At 42.9% G+C, this 17,537-nt stretch overlaps 1 protein-coding gene and 1 long non-coding RNA gene across 10 annotated transcripts in view; one reads left to right on the forward strand and one right to left on the reverse strand.

Annotated features, from left to right (window-relative positions):
• The first annotated feature begins 4,009 nt into the window (after positions 1-4,009).
• On the forward strand, positions 4,010-9,923 carry LOC134733037 (uncharacterized). The gene is made up of 2 exons (XR_010116611.1): positions 4,010-4,546; positions 8,521-9,923. It is a non-coding gene; the product is annotated as an uncharacterized lncRNA (long non-coding RNA).
• TBC1D30 (TBC1 domain family member 30) overlaps positions 9,918-17,537 on the reverse strand; it is a 183,823-nt gene continuing 176,203 nt past the window's right edge. For 5 of the 9 annotated variants that reach the window (XM_063621246.1, XM_055249645.2, XM_063621248.1 and 2 more), the window contains one exon: positions 11,417-17,227. In XM_063621246.1, the coding sequence (XP_063477316.1) occupies positions 16,440-17,227 (788 nt within the window). In that variant the 3' untranslated portion in view covers positions 11,417-16,439. Of the gene's footprint in view, positions 10,274-11,416; positions 17,228-17,537 lie in introns of those variants that run through there. The other 4 variants (XM_063621245.1, XM_055250887.2, XM_063621244.1 and 1 more) reach the window with 4 other exon arrangements.

Consider the following 17,537-nt stretch of genomic DNA (forward strand, 5'->3'; position numbering starts at 1 on the left):
CTTACACCTGTAATCCCAGCACTTTGGGAGGCCAAGGAGGGTGGATTACCTGAGGTCAGGATTTCAAGACCAGCCTGGCCAACATGGTGAAACCCCGTCTCTACTACGAATACAAAAAATTAGCTGGGCATGATGGCCCAGCCTGTAATCCCAGCTACTCAGGAGGCTGAGGCAGGAGAATTGCTTGAACCTGGGACGCAGAGGTTGCAGTGAGCCAAGATTATGCCATTGCACTCCAGCCTGGGCGCCAAGAGTGAGACTCTGTCTCAAAAAAAACATAAATAAATAATAAAATATACTGTTTCAAGAGAATTATAATTGATTGGCAAAGCCTTTTTGTGAAGCATGTTTTAAAGTCTTTGTCAGATAATTCCAACATGTGATTCATCCTTGTATTTGCATTAGTTGATCGTCTTTTCTCCTTCAGATTTTGGTTTTCTTGGTTTTTGGTATGACAAGTGATTTTCAGTTGTACCTTGGATATTTTAGTTATTATGTTTCAGAGAATCTTGATTCTGTTTAATCAATTTGGGCAAGTAGTTATCCTGTTAGATTTAGTAAAGATCTGATCTACTTTTGTAGGCTTTAGTTCCAATGACAGTTTCGTTTTCAGAACCATTACCCTGCTATTCTGATCTGCTCCATACCTCTTGTGCTGCTGGGGCCAACAAGCACATGAAGAGATGTTCAAAATCACTAGCCATTAACGAAATGCTAGTCAAAACCACAATGAGGCTGGGCACGGTGGCTCATGCCTGTAATCCCAGCACTTTGGGAGGCCGAAGCAGGTGGATCACTTGAGGTCAGGAGTTCGAGATCAGCCTGGCCAACATGGTGAAACCCCGTCTCTACCAAAAAATACAAAAATTAGCTGGGCATGGTGGCACGCACCTGTAGTCCCAGGTACTTGGGAGGTTGAGGCACAAGAATCACTTGAACCTGGGAGGCGAAGGTCACAGTGAGCTGAGATCACACCACTGTACTCCAGCCTGAGTGACAGTGAGACTCTGTCTGAAAAACAAAAACAAAAGCGAAAACAAAAAAACAAAAAAACACGCAATGAGATATCACCTCACACTCAATAGGATGGTTAATGTAACGAAAAAAAACATAACAAATGTTGCCAGGAATGTGGAGAAATTTGAACCTTTGTGCACTGTTGGTGAGAATGTAAAATGGTACAATGTATTAGATCATTCTTGCATTGCTGTAAATACCTGAGAGTGGGTAACTTGAAAACGGGTTTCATTGGCTCATGGTTCTGCAGGCTTTATAGGAAGCATGGCCCTGCTCAGCTTCTAGGGAGGCCTCAAGGAGCTTTTATTCATGGTGGAAGGCAAAGCAGGAGCAGGCACTTTACATGGTGAAAGCAGGAGCAAGAGAGAGAGTGGGGGGCGTGGGGAGGTGCCACACGCTTTCTTTTTTTTTTTTTTGAAACGGAGTTTCACTCTTGTTGTCCAGGCTGGAAAGCAATGGTGCAGTCTCAGCTCACTGCAACCTCCACCTCGGTTTCAAGTGATTCTCCGGCCTCAGCCTCCCGTGTAGGTGGGATTACAGGTGCCTGCCACCACGCCCAGCTAATTTTGTATTTTTAGTAGAGACAGGGTTTCACCATGATGGTCAACCTGGTCTTGAACTCCTGACCTCAGGTAGTCTGTCCACCTTGACTTCCCAAAGTGCTGGGATTACAGGAATGAGCCACCGCACCCAGCCCACACACTTTCAAGGACCAGATATCATGAGAACTCACTCACCATCATGAGGATAGCACCAAGGGAATGGTGCTAAACCATTTATGAGAAAACCACTCCCATGATCCAATTACTTCCCACCAGGCCCCACCTCCAACATTGGGGATTACAATTCCACATGAGATTTAGAGGGGACACATACCCAAGCTATATCATACAGCCACTATGGAAAACAGTATGGTAATTTCTCAAAACATTAAAAATAGAATTGCCATATAATCCAGCAATTCTACTTCTAGGTATATACGCAAAAGAATTGAAAGTAAATTGAAAGTGGAATTTTAAATTAGAATGTTATTTATTTATTTATTGCTTTTTTGAGACAGAGTCTTGCTCTGTCACCTAGGCTGGAGTGCACTGGCGCATCTCAGCTCACTGCAACCTCCACCTCCTGGGTTCAAGCGATCCTTCTGCCTCAGCCTCCCAAGTAGCTGGGATTACAGGCACCCACCACCACATCCAGCTAATTTTTGTATTTTTAGTAGAGACAGGGTTTCACCATGTTGGCCAGGCAGGTCTCAAACTACTGACCTCAAGTGATATGCCTGTCTCAGCCTCCCAAAGTTCTGAGATTACAAGCGTGAACCACCACACCTGGCCTAAATTAGAAAATTGTTGCATAATGTCAACTACAGCTGAAGAAATTTATATCCTATGATGCAGCAATTTCACTCTGATGTGCATACCTAACGGAAAAGAGTAATTATTTCCACCAAAAGAAATGTATAGGAATGTTCATAGCAGCACTAATCATAATAGTCAACTATTGGAAGCAACCAGAATGTCCATCATTAGGTGTATGGAAAAATAAATTGTGTTAGAATGGAATGCTATATATAGCTATCAGTCTCAAACTTTTTATTCTCAGGATGCCTTTATACTCTTAAAAACTATTGAGAGCCCCAAGAGCTCTTACATATGTAGATTATATCCTTCAATATTAACTGTCTTAGAAATTAAATCTAGGAAAAATGAAATATTCATTTAATTCATTTAAAAATAATAAACTATATGTTAACATAAATAAGTTATATTTTCCAAAACAAAATGAAAATATTTAGTGTGAAAAGTGCTCGGAGAGGCTGAGGCAGGAGAATGGCGTGAACCCGGGAGGCGGAGCTTGCAGTGAGCCGAGATCGCGCCACTGCACTCCAGCCTGGGCGACAGAGCAAGACTCCGTCTCAAAAAAAAAAAAAAAAAAAAAAAGAAAAGTGGCAATGTTTTTCATTTTTTGCACATTTCTTTAATGCTTGGATTAAAAGAAGACAGGTGGATCTCACGTCTGCCTCTGAATTTAATCTGTTAAATTAAAACTCACTAGTCTGTCTTGTTCTTTGAATGGATCTCTTATCTGTGGTACCTGTTTTGTAACATGATGCATTAGTTATTTGGAAAATATTGCTCCAATTAGTTATGCAGATCTTCCAGACTTTGACACATTTTCTTATAAAATAGCCAAAAAATCATACTTGTTAATAACACCACGAATCTAATCAGGTAAGTCTTTAAGTATTTGGAAGCTGTCAAGCTCACAGGGGCTGACACAAACTTTCCTAAAGTCTAATTTTGGCCAGGCATGGCAGCTCATACCTGTAATCCCAGCACTTTGGGAGGCAGAGGAGGGTGGATCACCTGAGGTCAGGAGTTCGAGATCAGCCTGGCTAACATGGTGAAACCCCGTCTCTACTAAAAATACAAAAAATTAGCCGGGCGTGGTGGCGGGCACCTGTAGTCCCAGCTACTCGGAGAGGCTGAGGCAGGAGAATGGCGTGAACCCGGGAGGCGGAGCTGGCAGTGAGCCGAGATTGCGCCACTGCACTCCAGCCTGGGCGACAGAGCGAGACTCCATCTCAAAAAAAAAAAAAAAAGAAAATTAAGAAACTACTACTATATGTAATATTACAAATGAACCTCACACGTGGTACTGGACAGAAGATGCTGGAGAAAAAAGTACCTCCTATATCATTCCATTTATTTAAAATTCAGAAATAGACAAAAACCACTGCAGAGTGTAAGAAAGCAGGATATCGCCTATCTTTGGTGTGTAAGGTAAACCTGGGAAGGGCCTTGAAGGCTCTGGGTTTCTGGTAATGTTCTGTTTCTTGGTTAAGTGGTGGTTTCACAGGTATGTCCACTTAGTAAAAACATCTTCTGTAAGGAAGTGATGTAGAAAAGTGTGTGTTTGTGTTTATATCTGTACATAAGAAGTATGTGTGTGAGTGTAGTGGTTGTTTTAAACATGTCTGCTGGCTGGACGCGGTGGCTCACACCTGTAATCCCAGCACTTTGGGAAGCCAAGGCAGGTGGATGGCCTGAGGTCGGGAGTTCGAGACCAGCCTGGCCAGCATGGTGAAACCCCATCTCAACTAAAAATACAAAAATTAGCTGGGCATGGTGGTGGGCACCTGTAATCCCAACTACTTGGGAAGCTGAGGCAGGAGAATCACTTGAACCCAGGAGGCGGAGGTTGCAGTGAGGCAAGATTGCACCATTGCACTCCAGCCTGGGCCACAGAGCAAGACTCCGTGTCCCATCCCCCCACCAAAAAAACACACATACACACACCATGTCTGCCACTTCTGTGACAGTCCTCGAACCAAAAAAAAAAAAAAGAAGTCTAACTTCCTGCTTTGAAAATGGGACAGCCCTAAGTGACTTGTTTCCAACAAATAGAAATACTTTGTGATTTCTGAGGCTAGGTCATAAAAGTAGACAGCTTGTGCCTGGCATATGCTCATATGCCCGCCCTCCCTTCCTGCATTTCCTCATATGCTTTTGGAGTCTGGAGTTGTCAGGTAAGAGGGCATCTGTTACCTTGAAACAGCTATACTGGACACACCATGTAGAGAGACCACATAAGGATAGAAAGCTCCAGGCATCACAGCTGTTATAGTCCCAAGCTTTACGTATTTCCTCAGGCCTGGCACCAGACATGTGGGTGGAGGAAGCTATTGGAATGATCCGACCTGACCAATGTGTGACTGTCACTAGAGAAACGCCAAGTAAGGAATGCCTGGCTGAGCTCAGTTAATCCTCAGGACTGAAAGACAATAATGATAAATGGGTCTGGTGTGGTGGCTCGTGCCTATAATCTCAGCACTTTGAGAGGCTGAGGCAGGAGAATTACTTGAAACCAGTAGTTCAAGGCCTTTAAACAAATATTGTTGTTGAGTAAGAACCTCTTCAAATGTATTACTCATTCTTTATTGACCTTTCAAGATACACACAGTAGTGACATCACAGCCACCATGTCTAGCAATGACACTCTAAACCATTTACCAGGCAAACTTAAGCAGTGGTTCATTCTCTGCACCTGGTGGGGATGGACAGTCCCTCCTGGAGGGGATCCATTGGTTACCTCTAAGATAATTTCAAAAGAAGGTGGAACTGGGACTCTCTGGGGCTACTTTCTCAGGGAGAGGCATCAGGTGCAAAGCTGTTTTTATCTCCTCAAAGCTCTACAACACAGGCTAGTCTTCCCTCCCCCAACTCTTTCTAGAAATTTGAAACGTTATTGTATCAGTCAAGACTAAATTGCTGGCACCAAAACCCAAATTGAAGAGAAGACTTTTGGAGGGCAAGGGGTGGAGTATCCTCATTTATTGGAAACACTTTGCAATCATTCCACTCAATTTAGGAGTGCTGTGAAAATATAAGCATAAATAAAAACAATATATAAAACAACATAAATAATACAAATAACATCATGTATGGATTTTTGGCTGTGAAAATTATAACAGCAACTTATTAATATGAACAGCATGCTAAGTAAAAATGGTCCTACTCTTAGCTGAAGCACATTCTAATCTCTAGGTCTGTCTCCATCTCTGTCTTTATAAATTATCTATACTATTTCTATACCTATACCTATATCTCTCTACATATATAGCTCAGAAACTTTGTACTTGCTGTTTCCTCTTTCTGGAACATTCTTTCCCCCAAATATATGGGATGAGGACTTCTGACACTATAGCAGTCCCTAATAGCAGCCGTGGGCTCCCTGGCCAACTTCCTGTGATTCTCATATCAGTGTGGCTCCTACACCAATGATACACTCCATGCACATGGCGGGTGGTTAGGGGATTGGGAACATACGGCAACTTGCCAATGTCAGAACATTATTTTAAGTCACTTAATTACACCGAGCTACAGATTTTCATCAGTGAAAAAAGAGAGTGGTCCAGACTGGTAGTTTTCAAACTGTGATCCCCAGAATCCCAAGATCTCCCCCAAAGCAACTTCAGGGGTAATGTTGGCAACGAGAGAGGAAACCAGTGCGCAGAGCTCTGGCCTCTCTGCCCTCTCTGCGCTCACCTCAATGAGGGTAGTGGTTCAGTTGTACTCCAAAAGTCCAGATATTCACCCTAAAACATACAGGAATTTAGTATGTGATTATAAAGGTGGCATTTTTAATCAATAGGGGAAAGATTAATAAATGGTGCTGGCACCACTAGGTAACTATGAAAAAAATAAATGTTAAGATGGAACCTTAGTTCCCAACTTACACAAAAGTAAATTCCAAATGAGTCAGATTTAAATATAAAAAATGAAACCATAAAACTAGTAGAAGGAAAAAAATTAAAGAATTTTAACCACAAAAAGTAGAGAGCCTTTCCAAACATCACACAAAACCCAGAAGCTGTAATAGAAAAGATTAATAGATATGACCAAATAAAAATGACCTTAAATCTATATACATGGCAATAAATCAGCATGAACAAAGTCAAAAGATAATTGACAAAATGAGAAAAATATTATGACACAGATTACAGACAAGGATGTTTTTCTTAACGCATAAAAGACTCACAAATCGTAAGAAAAAGGCTGGGCACAGTGGCTCATGCCTGTAATCCCAGCACTTTGGGAGGCCAAGGCAGGCTGATCACGAGGTCAGGAGATTGAGACCATCCTGGCTAACATGGTGAAACCCCGTCTCTACTAAAACAAAATACAAAAATTAGCCAGGCGTGGTGGTGGGCACCTGTAGTCCCAGCTACTCGGGGGGCTGAGGCAGGAGAATGGCATGAACCCAGGAGGCGGAGCTTGCAGTGAGCCGAGATCACGCCACTGCACTCCAGCCTGGAGGACAGAGTGAGTCTCCGTCTCAAAAAAAAAAAAAAAAAAAATCACTAAGAAAAAAAACAGCAAGAATGAGCAAAGCCTATGAACAACGGTCATATAAATAACTTTTAAATATATGTCAACCTTATGCATATTTTTCAAACATACATTAAGTACTCACCCAATCAGAAAAGATCAAAAAATTTGATAAGATCCTCAGTAATGTGGGAGTAGGAGGAATTGGGCACTTCCTTACATTGCTGATGGAAGTGGAAACTTATGGAACATCTGTGGAGAGCAATTTGGCAACATGTATCAAAATTTTAAATGTGCATTGTTGACAAGTAATTCCATGTCTTAGAATTTATTCTTTAGCTAACTTCCTCATTTGCAATATTACATCATATGTACAAGGATATGCATATTCCATAGATATGAAATTGGAAGCAAACAAATAATCTAATAATAGATTAGAGAATAAATGTGCACAGACCTGAAATGGAAATCTATGCAGCAGTAAAAAAGAATGAGGTGGCTCTACTTGCACGGTTCTGGAACAATCTCCATGGTACACAGAGAAAAAGGAAAGTTCAGAAGGTTATTGTGTTACTGCTTACGAAAGTGTGTGTGTGAGAATGTGCTTGAATATGCATAAAACATCTCTGAAAGGATACAAAAGAAAGCAGTAACACTGGTTTCCTGGGGTAGAAGCTTTGAGTGGACAGGGGACAAGGGGTGGAGGGAGACCTAGTTTTCCTATGTGCTTTTTTGTCCATGTTAAATTTTCACCATGTGCAAACATTATCTACTTAAAAGTCTAAACAATAATTTTATAATGTTCTGCTTCTTAAAAACTTTTGAAAATCATTGAGCTACATGATGCCCAGGATTGCCATTAGTAATGTTTATTATTGTGATATAAGCACTTTTTATTAAATAATATCATGATTCTGTGATTTGTTTCACACTTGACAAATGTACTAGAAATTCTGCTCCATAGCTATACATGCAACAAAAATCTTTACACTTTTCACTGTCTGTTAAATTCTGTTGCATAGACATTTGTGGAGTTCATCACATAAGTTATATGTAGCTCAACCTTCCCCAGACCTTAGCAACTTCTTGGTCCAGATAGGGTCCCTGTAGCAACAATGACTCAACACTGTTCTCGCAGACGTATTTTGAAACAGGGCCTATAAAGTCCTCCCATCTCCTTAACTAGGCAAGGTTTTCTTTTTATATGTATATTTTTTAAATTACACTTTTAAGTTCTAGGGTACATGTGCACAACGTGCAGGTTTGTTACATATGTATACATGTGCCATGTTGGTGTGCTGCACCCATTAACTCGTCATTTACATTAGGTATATCACCTAATGCTATCCAGTTTTCTTGAAATCTTCAGGGGACACCTCTCATGTGTTCCCAAACAAGTACGCTCCCAGCAGGTACTCCCACGGCTCTGCTGAACACTGCAGGTCCCGTGAGACCCACTTTTTCACCCAGCCCTGCTGCTTCCCCGCAGACGCCATTAGGGATGCGCTAGCGCCCCCGCTCTGTGAGAAAGCTGCCGCTCACCTGGGGGAGATGGAGCGAATGCCGCGCTCAGTTTCCGTTGCGTTCTGTCAGACAAATCCCACACATATGCTGCTTGGGCTCCCAGATTTTATGGAACTTAGTGACACAGCTCTTCATGTTTTCCTCACAGTCACTCTGCCCTCAACAGGACTCCTCTGGGAATGCAGATGGAACCGGAATGGTAGACAAAACTGGGGAAAGACAATCACCTCTCCTTCTGTGACAAGAATGTAAGACCAAAGAAGACTCAAAGGGCTTGAGGAACGAACCATCTTCAGAAAACAAGAACCCTGTTCCTTGACTCTGTCACCTCTCTACACCACCTATTATTATGATGGGAAGACAGAGCCAAAACTGAGGCAGCAGTTTAGGAGAGGTTTGAGTCACTGGAAAGTAAAAAATAATCCTGAGTACTGTTCACTGATACAGCCACCATTTTGCCCTTATAATCTGTAATCTTCACAACACCTCTGTTCCAATTAAGAGTTTTTCAACATGAGTGGTAGAAAATCTGACCCAACTGGCTAAACCCCAAAATTGGCATGTTAGCTGATACAGTAAATAAGATGAGACAAATTGGCTTTGGGCATGGCCTGATCCAGAGCTCACAGGCCCTGAAAGCAGCCTGGTTTCTCTCTGTTTCTCAGCTCTGCTTGCTCAGTGTTAACTCTTCTCCAACAAGCTCTCCCGTCATGGTTACAAGAGAGCTGCCAGCAACAAGTCCTGGGCTTTTTCCTTCCAGGTTAAATTCTGTTGCATATTCATTTATGGAGTTAATCACATAAGCTATGTGTAACCCAATTTTCCCCAAACCTTAGCAACTTAGGACCAAATCCAGTAGAAACAAGTGAGTCTGCTTCCCTGAGAGTTCAAAACAAGAGCCTAGGAATTGAGTTTCTTTTCCTGTGGCTCATCCATGGGTCAGACACCATGGTGAGGAGGAGGAAGAGTGCTGAGTGTCTGAGCTCAGGCCCTGTGCTCCCTCCAGGGCCATCACTGTCACTGGAAGTACATGGGCAGAGGTGGAGGAGGGCTGGCTCCCCAAGCAAAATTAGGGCAGTGTTGCCAAAACAGTAAATTCTAGGCAGCAAAGATGGCAATTGTCCACAACAAACCCTATGAGACTGAAATTATTCTCGTTGTACAGATGTGGAAATTGAAGGTCTCAGATGTTAAGTAACTTGCCCCAAATCATATAGTGGCATAGATTGGATTTTACCTCATTAATGTGTGCGATGAGACTAAAAGGATAGGTAGGTATCTGCCAGGCAGACTGGAGCAAGGAGGGTGCTCAAAGCAAGGATTTATGAATACACAGCAGTACGAGGGCATTAGGGGAGTGGGGGGCCTTCAGGGAACTTGGAGTTATGGGCAAAGTTATAAGACAGTGTAGCAAAGGAAGAGCTCAGGCTCTGGTGTCAGATGGATCCAGACGTTATTTACCAGCTAAATAGGTTGCAGTGAGCTGAGATTGCGCTACTGCACTCCAGCCTGGGCAATACAGCAAGACGCTGTCTCAAAAACAAAAACAAATTACTAAGGGAAGTTTGTTTGTTTTTTGCTTTGTTTCACATTTTAATATAGATTTCTGGACTCTCCAGGGATAGGGAGATTCCTAGGTTGAGGTATCCGGAAGTTTCCTCCCAGAAAACTGTTGGTCACATAGGGGAATTCATTCACCTCCTTCCAAGTGGCCAAGGATGTAACTGCTCACTTCACCTTCATCATCTGCAATACAGTGCCAGTAAGCTTCACAGAGCTCTTGGGAGGAATAAGTGAGATAGCACAAAGGAGCTAGTACAGCGCTGAGCTCAAGGAGCTCCACGATGGTTGATGTTATGGTGCTGGTGAGGATAGGTCGCACGAGGTAATGAATGGGGAAGCTGTGGGAAAATAAGACGGAAAATTAACCATGGGTCAAATCATGCTAAGATAAGGATTTTAGCTTTTACCCTCCACAAAATGAAGAAGGATTTTGACCAGAGGGGTGGCCCAATTAGTTTTTCATTTTAGAAAGATCATTCTGGCAGCAGTGTATAGCCAAGCAGCAGAGAGGTGGAGTGGGCAGGGGGAGGGTCCAAAATGGATGGCAGTGAGACCAGTTAGGAGACCATCATAATACAGTCATGTGCCACATCACGTTTCAGTCAACGATGGACCTCATATGCTATGGTGGTGCTGTGTAATTGTAATACTGTATTTTTACTGTACCTTTTCTAATATGTTTAGATTACACAATTACCATTGTGTTACAACTGACTGCAGTGTTCAGCACAGTAACTTGCTATACAGGTTTGTAGCCTAGGAGCAATAGGCTACACCATATAGCCCAGGTGTGTAGTAGGCTATACCATCTAGGTTTGTGTGAGCACACTCCGTGATATTAGCACAACGTTGAAATTACCTAACAATTTCCCCATCATTACCCCTGTCATCAGGTGACATATGGCTATAGTTAACTTGTTCAGTGGTTGCTAAACTTAGTTCAACGTTCAAATTACTAAGGAAGGCCAGGCACAGTGGCTCACATCTGTAATCCTAGCACTTTGGGAGGCCAAGGCAGGTGGATTGCTTGAGGCCAGGAGTTCAAGACCAGTCTGGTGGACATGATGAAACCCCATCTCTACTAAAAATAGAAAAATTAGTCAGGCATAGTGGTGCACACTTGTAGTCCCAGCTACTTGGGAGACTGAGGCAGGAGAATCGCTTGAACATGGGAGGCGGAGGTTGCAGTGAGCCAAGATTGTGCCGCTGCACTCCAGCCTGGACAACAGAGTGAGACCCTGTCTCAAAAAGAAAACAATTACTAAGGGAAGTTTTTTTATTTTTTGCTTTGTTTCATGTTTTAATATAGATTCCTGGACTCTCCAGGGATAGGGAGATTCCTAGGTTGAGGTATCAGGAAGTTTCTTCCCAGAAAACTGTTGGTCCCATAGGAGAATTGATCCACCTCCTTCCCAGAGATCAGCATTGCCTAAAGGAAAACTAGAATTGTTATAGCAAGAATGTAAACACTAAGAAACAAGTCAACTTTCTGGTTTTTTAATGTTAAAACAACAACAACAACTCTTGAAGCCCCTGGGGCATAGGTTGGTGTAGCCAGATAAAGATTGCCTGGGATGGAAGGCATGGAGAGAATGGGATCAAGTGACACTTTGCAGGAGGTCATTTGGTCTGACCAGAGCAAACCACCAGGAAGGAAGCAACCTTCGACGTGATGGTATTTGAAGGCGGGGCCATTGGGAGGTAATTAGGTTTAGATGACATCATGAGGATGGGACCCTCATGATGAGGTTAGTGCCCTTATCAGAAGAAGAAGAGACCAGAACATACTCCCTTTCTCCATCGTGTGAGGACACAGCAAGAAGGTAGCCATCTGCAAACCAGGAAGAGGGCCCTTCCTCACCAGATACCAAATTTGCAGACACCTTGATCTTTGACTTCTCAGCCTCCAGAACTGTGAGAAAGAAATGTCTGTTGTTTAAGCCACCTCAGTCTATGGTACTTTGTTACAGCAGCCTGAATTGAGTCAGACATTCAGCATCGGGAGGTGGCCAGCAGGGAACTGAATGAAAGCTGACCCAACACCTACAGTACCAGTCCCCATTCAGGTGAGCACTGGCTGCCTTTGTGGAAGAACCACTCCGACAGTTCTGCCTTCAGCCACCGTCCAGCAAAGGCCTCCCATCCATCGCTGTATCCTGGTGGCTCTATGACTGTAGACTTGCTGACTTTACTCTGAGCTGCCTGATGTGGATAACAGATAACTCCCACTTCAATGGCCCAAATACTCACCGGCCTTCACATTTCCATCCTGGGGATGAATCATAATTCACCCAAACATCTCCCCCATTCCCAGATGTTTACATTGTTTTCAGGTTTCCATTAGTACATTTAATACTTCAATGAACATTTTGCACATAAAGCTTTTACTGCATAACTTCCAACTCTAAAATATCTGGTATTCTTTGACAAAACCTAGTAATGGCTATTTCTTTGAGTTCAGGATACCACATCTCAAGCACTATTCTCTTCTCAAAAGATACAATTAAAGTTCTTTTTATGAAATTCAATACCTGTTGATGAAAAAAACTCTCAGCAAGCAAAGAATAAAAGGGAATTTTCTTAATCTAATAATAGGCACCTACCAGAAACCTCAACATCTTACTTAATGCTTCTTTTAAAAGTCAAGAATGAGGTATGGGTGTTATGAGTGTTCATTATCACTGCTTCTAAAACACTTCTGTTGGCACATCAACACTGGAAGTCACAGAAAGGAAAAAAAAGGAAAGAGACTGCTGCCTCTTCCAGGATGTAGAGAAGCAGGCATTCTCATTCACTGCTTGTATAACTTCAACCTTTAAGAATGGCAATTTGGAGATATACGTATCTTAAAAATGGACATATGTCCTGACCCTTCAACTCCACTTCTATACGCATATCCTAAGAAAATAATTCGGGCTATGTACATACATGTAACAAGATACTGTCTCTACTACTATCTAGTCAGAAACCTCCTATTTGACAAGGTACTGGTTATGTGAATTCTGGCATGAACACATTATGGAATATTAGTCACTAAAAATCATACTGTATAAGAGCATTTACCAGAAAGACAGCTTAAACTACCATGTTCAACATAACTTTTTTGTAGATAAGGCATGTACACACATACACAAACATACTGGAAAGATCTATATCTATATCAGAGTATTGATGATTCCTTATGCTCTTTTTGTTTTCCCAATTTTCTAAAACCTGTGACTTTTCTAATTAGGAGAAATAATATATTTTAAATGCTGTAGGCAGCAAAGAAAGTGGCTCAGAAAAGATGTAAAGAGAGATTTTATATGGGGAGACGGCAGCAACTATACATCTATTCATACAGAATCCTTAATGCCATGCAGCTAAACTATATTTATTGTTCATTTTATTAAGACAAAAATAGTAGATCTAACGGTTAATTTTAGATAAACTCTCTTAGGTAAACTCTGTGCTTACTCATATTCAGGAACCAGCAATTCTGCAAATGCTGGGCAGGTCACAGGCCACCCTGCAACCCAGCAATTAGACTGGGGGAGATGGAGCTTGTTGGGCTGTTTCCCTGGTTCATGTGACCAAGTGGGGGCTGGGGTTGGGGGTGAAGGAAGAAGGGAGAAGGGACTGTCACAACAGTGTTCCATGCATGCACTCAGAAAATAGCACAACAGTTACAACAATGAGAATCTTTATGCATATAACTTTGTGATCAATAAATCCTTCAGAACAAGAGACAAAGGAATACAATGTCCCAAACAGCTGCAGTCCATCGGCTGACATTGCTAACTAGATTTAGATCATCTGGAGGCTTCTGTAAGAGGAACTGAGGTGCAGAGGCATCAGAATGAGTTGATTCCCGGCAAAAGTGCTAAGAGGCTACAGACATATCTAAAAATCAAGAAACCACTACTTGTTAAGTAATTCTAGTGTTTGCATACAGTGTCCAATACATAGGGAAGATAGCAAGTCCATACTTGTCTTTGTACATGCTGTGTGGTAGAGGCTACTGCAGGTTTCTTTATTTTCTAAAGTAGGCAAGGCTCATAAATTGACCAGTTCACATTGTGATTACTTGGTACAATGCATGCATGTTATTGGTACACAGAGTGCTTTAATAGGAATCTGTTGGATTTTCAAAATTCTGACAAGGCCATTTTTACCTCAGAGGACTATTATCCTTTCACTTATTCATTCATTCAACAGATACATATCCCAAACTGTGTGTTACCTCATCCATCCCCTTCTTAGGAAGACCAACCCTGGAAATAGGTGAGAGGAGAGTGTTCACAGGGCACAGCATGTGTTGTTGATACTAAGTTTGTGGACAGCAATGGTACAATCCCAAGGACTTGTATAAGTGGCCTCTACCTCATTAACCATCTCCTTGAACCCAGACCATCAGGGAGCTAGTGAGCTGATTCAAGAGAGGAAAGAACAATTCTCCATTCAAGTCAGACATCCCTCAAGGGGAACATGACTATTCTGACTCATTTGGGAAGGGGCAAAGGAAAGGATATGAGGTGGAATCATTCTTATCTGTAAAGTTTAGCTGATGGAAGAAAATGGTGTCATTTGCTTAACTGTGGAAAATGCAGTGGGTCTCTGGGCCCTGAGGGAGGTATGCAAAATAAGCCCATCTCTCCACCTACACCCTTCCCAAAAAACAGGCTGTAGGCGTGGCTGCTTTTTAAGAAGCTGGATGCTAACTTCAGATGGCACAGAATTCAAGATCAAAACTGCAATAACTTATTAGTCATATTTTCCATCTTCAGTTCCTTTGGGGGTAAAAATACCACGAAGAGGATAAAATAGCTTTTCTCACGGTATAGGTCATTGTTGTGTTTTCCGTTCAAAAAAAGCCCACACAACCACATTCTCTATTATAAAAATTAGTACCTCTCATAGTAAAAGCCTGCTCTACAATTATAGTTTTCATTTCAGAATTAACAATCCATTAGCTCAAATTAATATTGGCTGCATCAACAATATTCCCGCAAGTATCGCCAATAGTCTTCCAGAGACAAATATGAAGGCTGAGTCTATTCCTCTAATGATGGTGGGGAGAAGGGGGATTGAGGAGTGAGCCTTTTGTTCAGCCAGATAACAGGTGCATGCAGCATTTTTAAAATAAACTCCCTGTTTAGGATAAGGAAGTCAGAGCTGGTTTTGTAAAATGCCATCAAGGGACTCTGTACCATCTGGAGACAGGTCCTTTGAGTCAGGAGGGATTTTAGTGAATGGCTTCCCAGTCTTGGTTTTTACAAGCTATGTAGCCAATACATCTGTGTACAAAGAGCATTAAACCCGCCTATTGCACTGAAGGAAATGTGGCTAAGTCACTTGGAATACCGGGAGTACTGACCTTGAGTAATTGAAGTGCTACTTCACCTCTGTGTGGCTCAGAGTTCCCATCTGCATAGTGGAGACAAGAGGTGCTATCCCTGACCCGCTGGGTGAGAGAGAGCTAGAAAGGGCAGGAGTGAGAGGAAGCTAGAAAGCACTGGGGCCTTCTCCAGAGAAAGGCAGTGTTCAATTAACAAAGTACTCAACAAAGGGCTCCAATCAAAAAGCACAAAATTCAAGTAACAGAGTCACAGGTGCTGTGTTCTGGCTTCTGAGCAGAGGCCTTGTGCGTCTGCAGTCGAGAGCTGGTGGGTGAGTGAGCTGTGTGGTGGGGGATTCAGGCCAGGCTCCACGTGGAGCCCATCAAGTCATCCGTACCACTGAGGATCAAAGCTCTCCTGGAGAGGTGAACACAAACCTCAGGAAAAGCTCAGTGGCGCGAGCAAGCTGTCCAGAGCAACTGCTTAAAGCATATGCCAAGTATGTCCTGTGCATAAGATCTTCAGCTGGGTTATCGACCGAAATTTCAACAGATGAAAGGTTTTCTTCATTTTGCAGGTAGAAATAGACAGTTAAAGAAAGGCTATCTAGATTTTTCTCCTATGATTTAGCATAAGAATAAAAAAAAAAATTGAGACTGGTACTGTGGGAAATCTCACACGACACAATCCCCTCCATAAAGCATGAAAAGGAAAATCAGGAAGTTTTTTGTAACGAAGAAACTTACTTTCTTTTTACAGTTTCTGTCCTAGCAAGCTGGTATGTGCATGCTTGAGTATTAGTAACACCCAGAGAACTGGAAGGTTTGGGGGTGCTGTCACAGGGACTCTGAAGGCCCCCAGAACAGAAGGATGGAAGAGAGTTAACAATCTAGATATACAGTCTTTTTTAAACAGCTCACAATGAAAAATTGGGAAAACTTCACACTATAAAACCACAATATTTATTTTGCCAAAAGAATCCACTTCGTCAGTTAGCAAGTCGCTGGGAAAACAGCCCTGTTCTAACTCCTATTATAAAACTTCCAGTTCCCATTTTTTATGGGCTATTGCTCATCCCTGAACCTATTCATTTTCACTGGACAAATAAAACTCTTTTAGAGCCATTCGCTGCAACCCTTATACTACTGTGAAAAGGTGAGTCCAGACACAAAGTTTCGGGGAGACATCATCGTTTTTTAGTGCCACTGTTTCCACCGCCGGGTTTGCCGAAGCTCCTACTCATTTGAGGAAAGTGCACGGTTGGGGTTCTTTCTGTAGGGCCATATAATCCCAAGTTCCTGGCAGTAGCAGATTTCCGCAGGGGCTTGACGCTGGGAAAAGGGCTAAAGATGGGGGTTTTTGAGTTGCTGCTTTGGGGAGGTTTGCTGGTGGCTTTGTTTTCTTCAGGTGCACTCGGCGGCTCTGGGCAGTGCCGCTGGCAGGGTGGGTGCACCCTGGGCTCAGTTTCAGCTGCAGCATCCGTCTGGTTCAGTTCCAGGGCTCCCAACTTCACCTGAACTGCAGACACAGCCACATCAGCATCTCCAAACACCGGCTCCGGAGACTGCCCCTCGATCGTCCTCCCGGTGCTGCCTTCGGGGCTGCTGCCTTCTCTCCCAGCTGTCGCTGTACAACCAGAGGGGAACGCCTCTGCTGCCCCCAGCCCGTTGGTCTTGCTGGCCTCATTCTGCTCATCTATCAGCCCTATGGTGTCCCCACAGCCCAGATGACTCTTGGTCCTTGGCATGTTCTTTTTGTGGACTCGGATGTGAGTTCGCCAGGGGGAGTTGAGCTTCGTCTTAAGGTCTTCGTAGGGGACAGGAGATATTTTCCCTCCTGTGTGACCAGGGATGTGGATGACAGCATTCTTGGCAGCTCTGTTAGTCATTTTCATCTTCTTTCCTAAAAGGAGGTGGTTTATAACTGGAGAACTGTTTACCTGAGACGGGAGAATGCTGGTCACTGGCCCTTTGTCTGAAATGTTGAAAGGCAGTATGAAGCGTACCACAAAGAAACACATCCATCATGGAACAGAAATCACTTAGAGGTCCTCCCAGCCCCATCTACCACATCCCTTCCCATGTATTCCCCAGGGAGGGGCAGAGTCATGTGACTGAAGACAGTAGAAACTGAATTCAACCCAAGAGCCTGGAATACCAATGCGCTCTTCTTTAAAGAGGAAGGGAACACAGGGTGATGATACAAAAAGGAACATCTGACCCCTCATTCCTAATCAGAGCCTGGACTCCCTAATGTTTTTTTTACAGAGAGCTCTTGGCTCTGA

This window comes from Symphalangus syndactylus, chromosome 17 (genome assembly GCF_028878055.3).
Source record: "Symphalangus syndactylus isolate Jambi chromosome 17, NHGRI_mSymSyn1-v2.1_pri, whole genome shotgun sequence".
NCBI lineage: Eukaryota > Metazoa > Chordata > Mammalia > Primates > Hylobatidae > Symphalangus > Symphalangus syndactylus.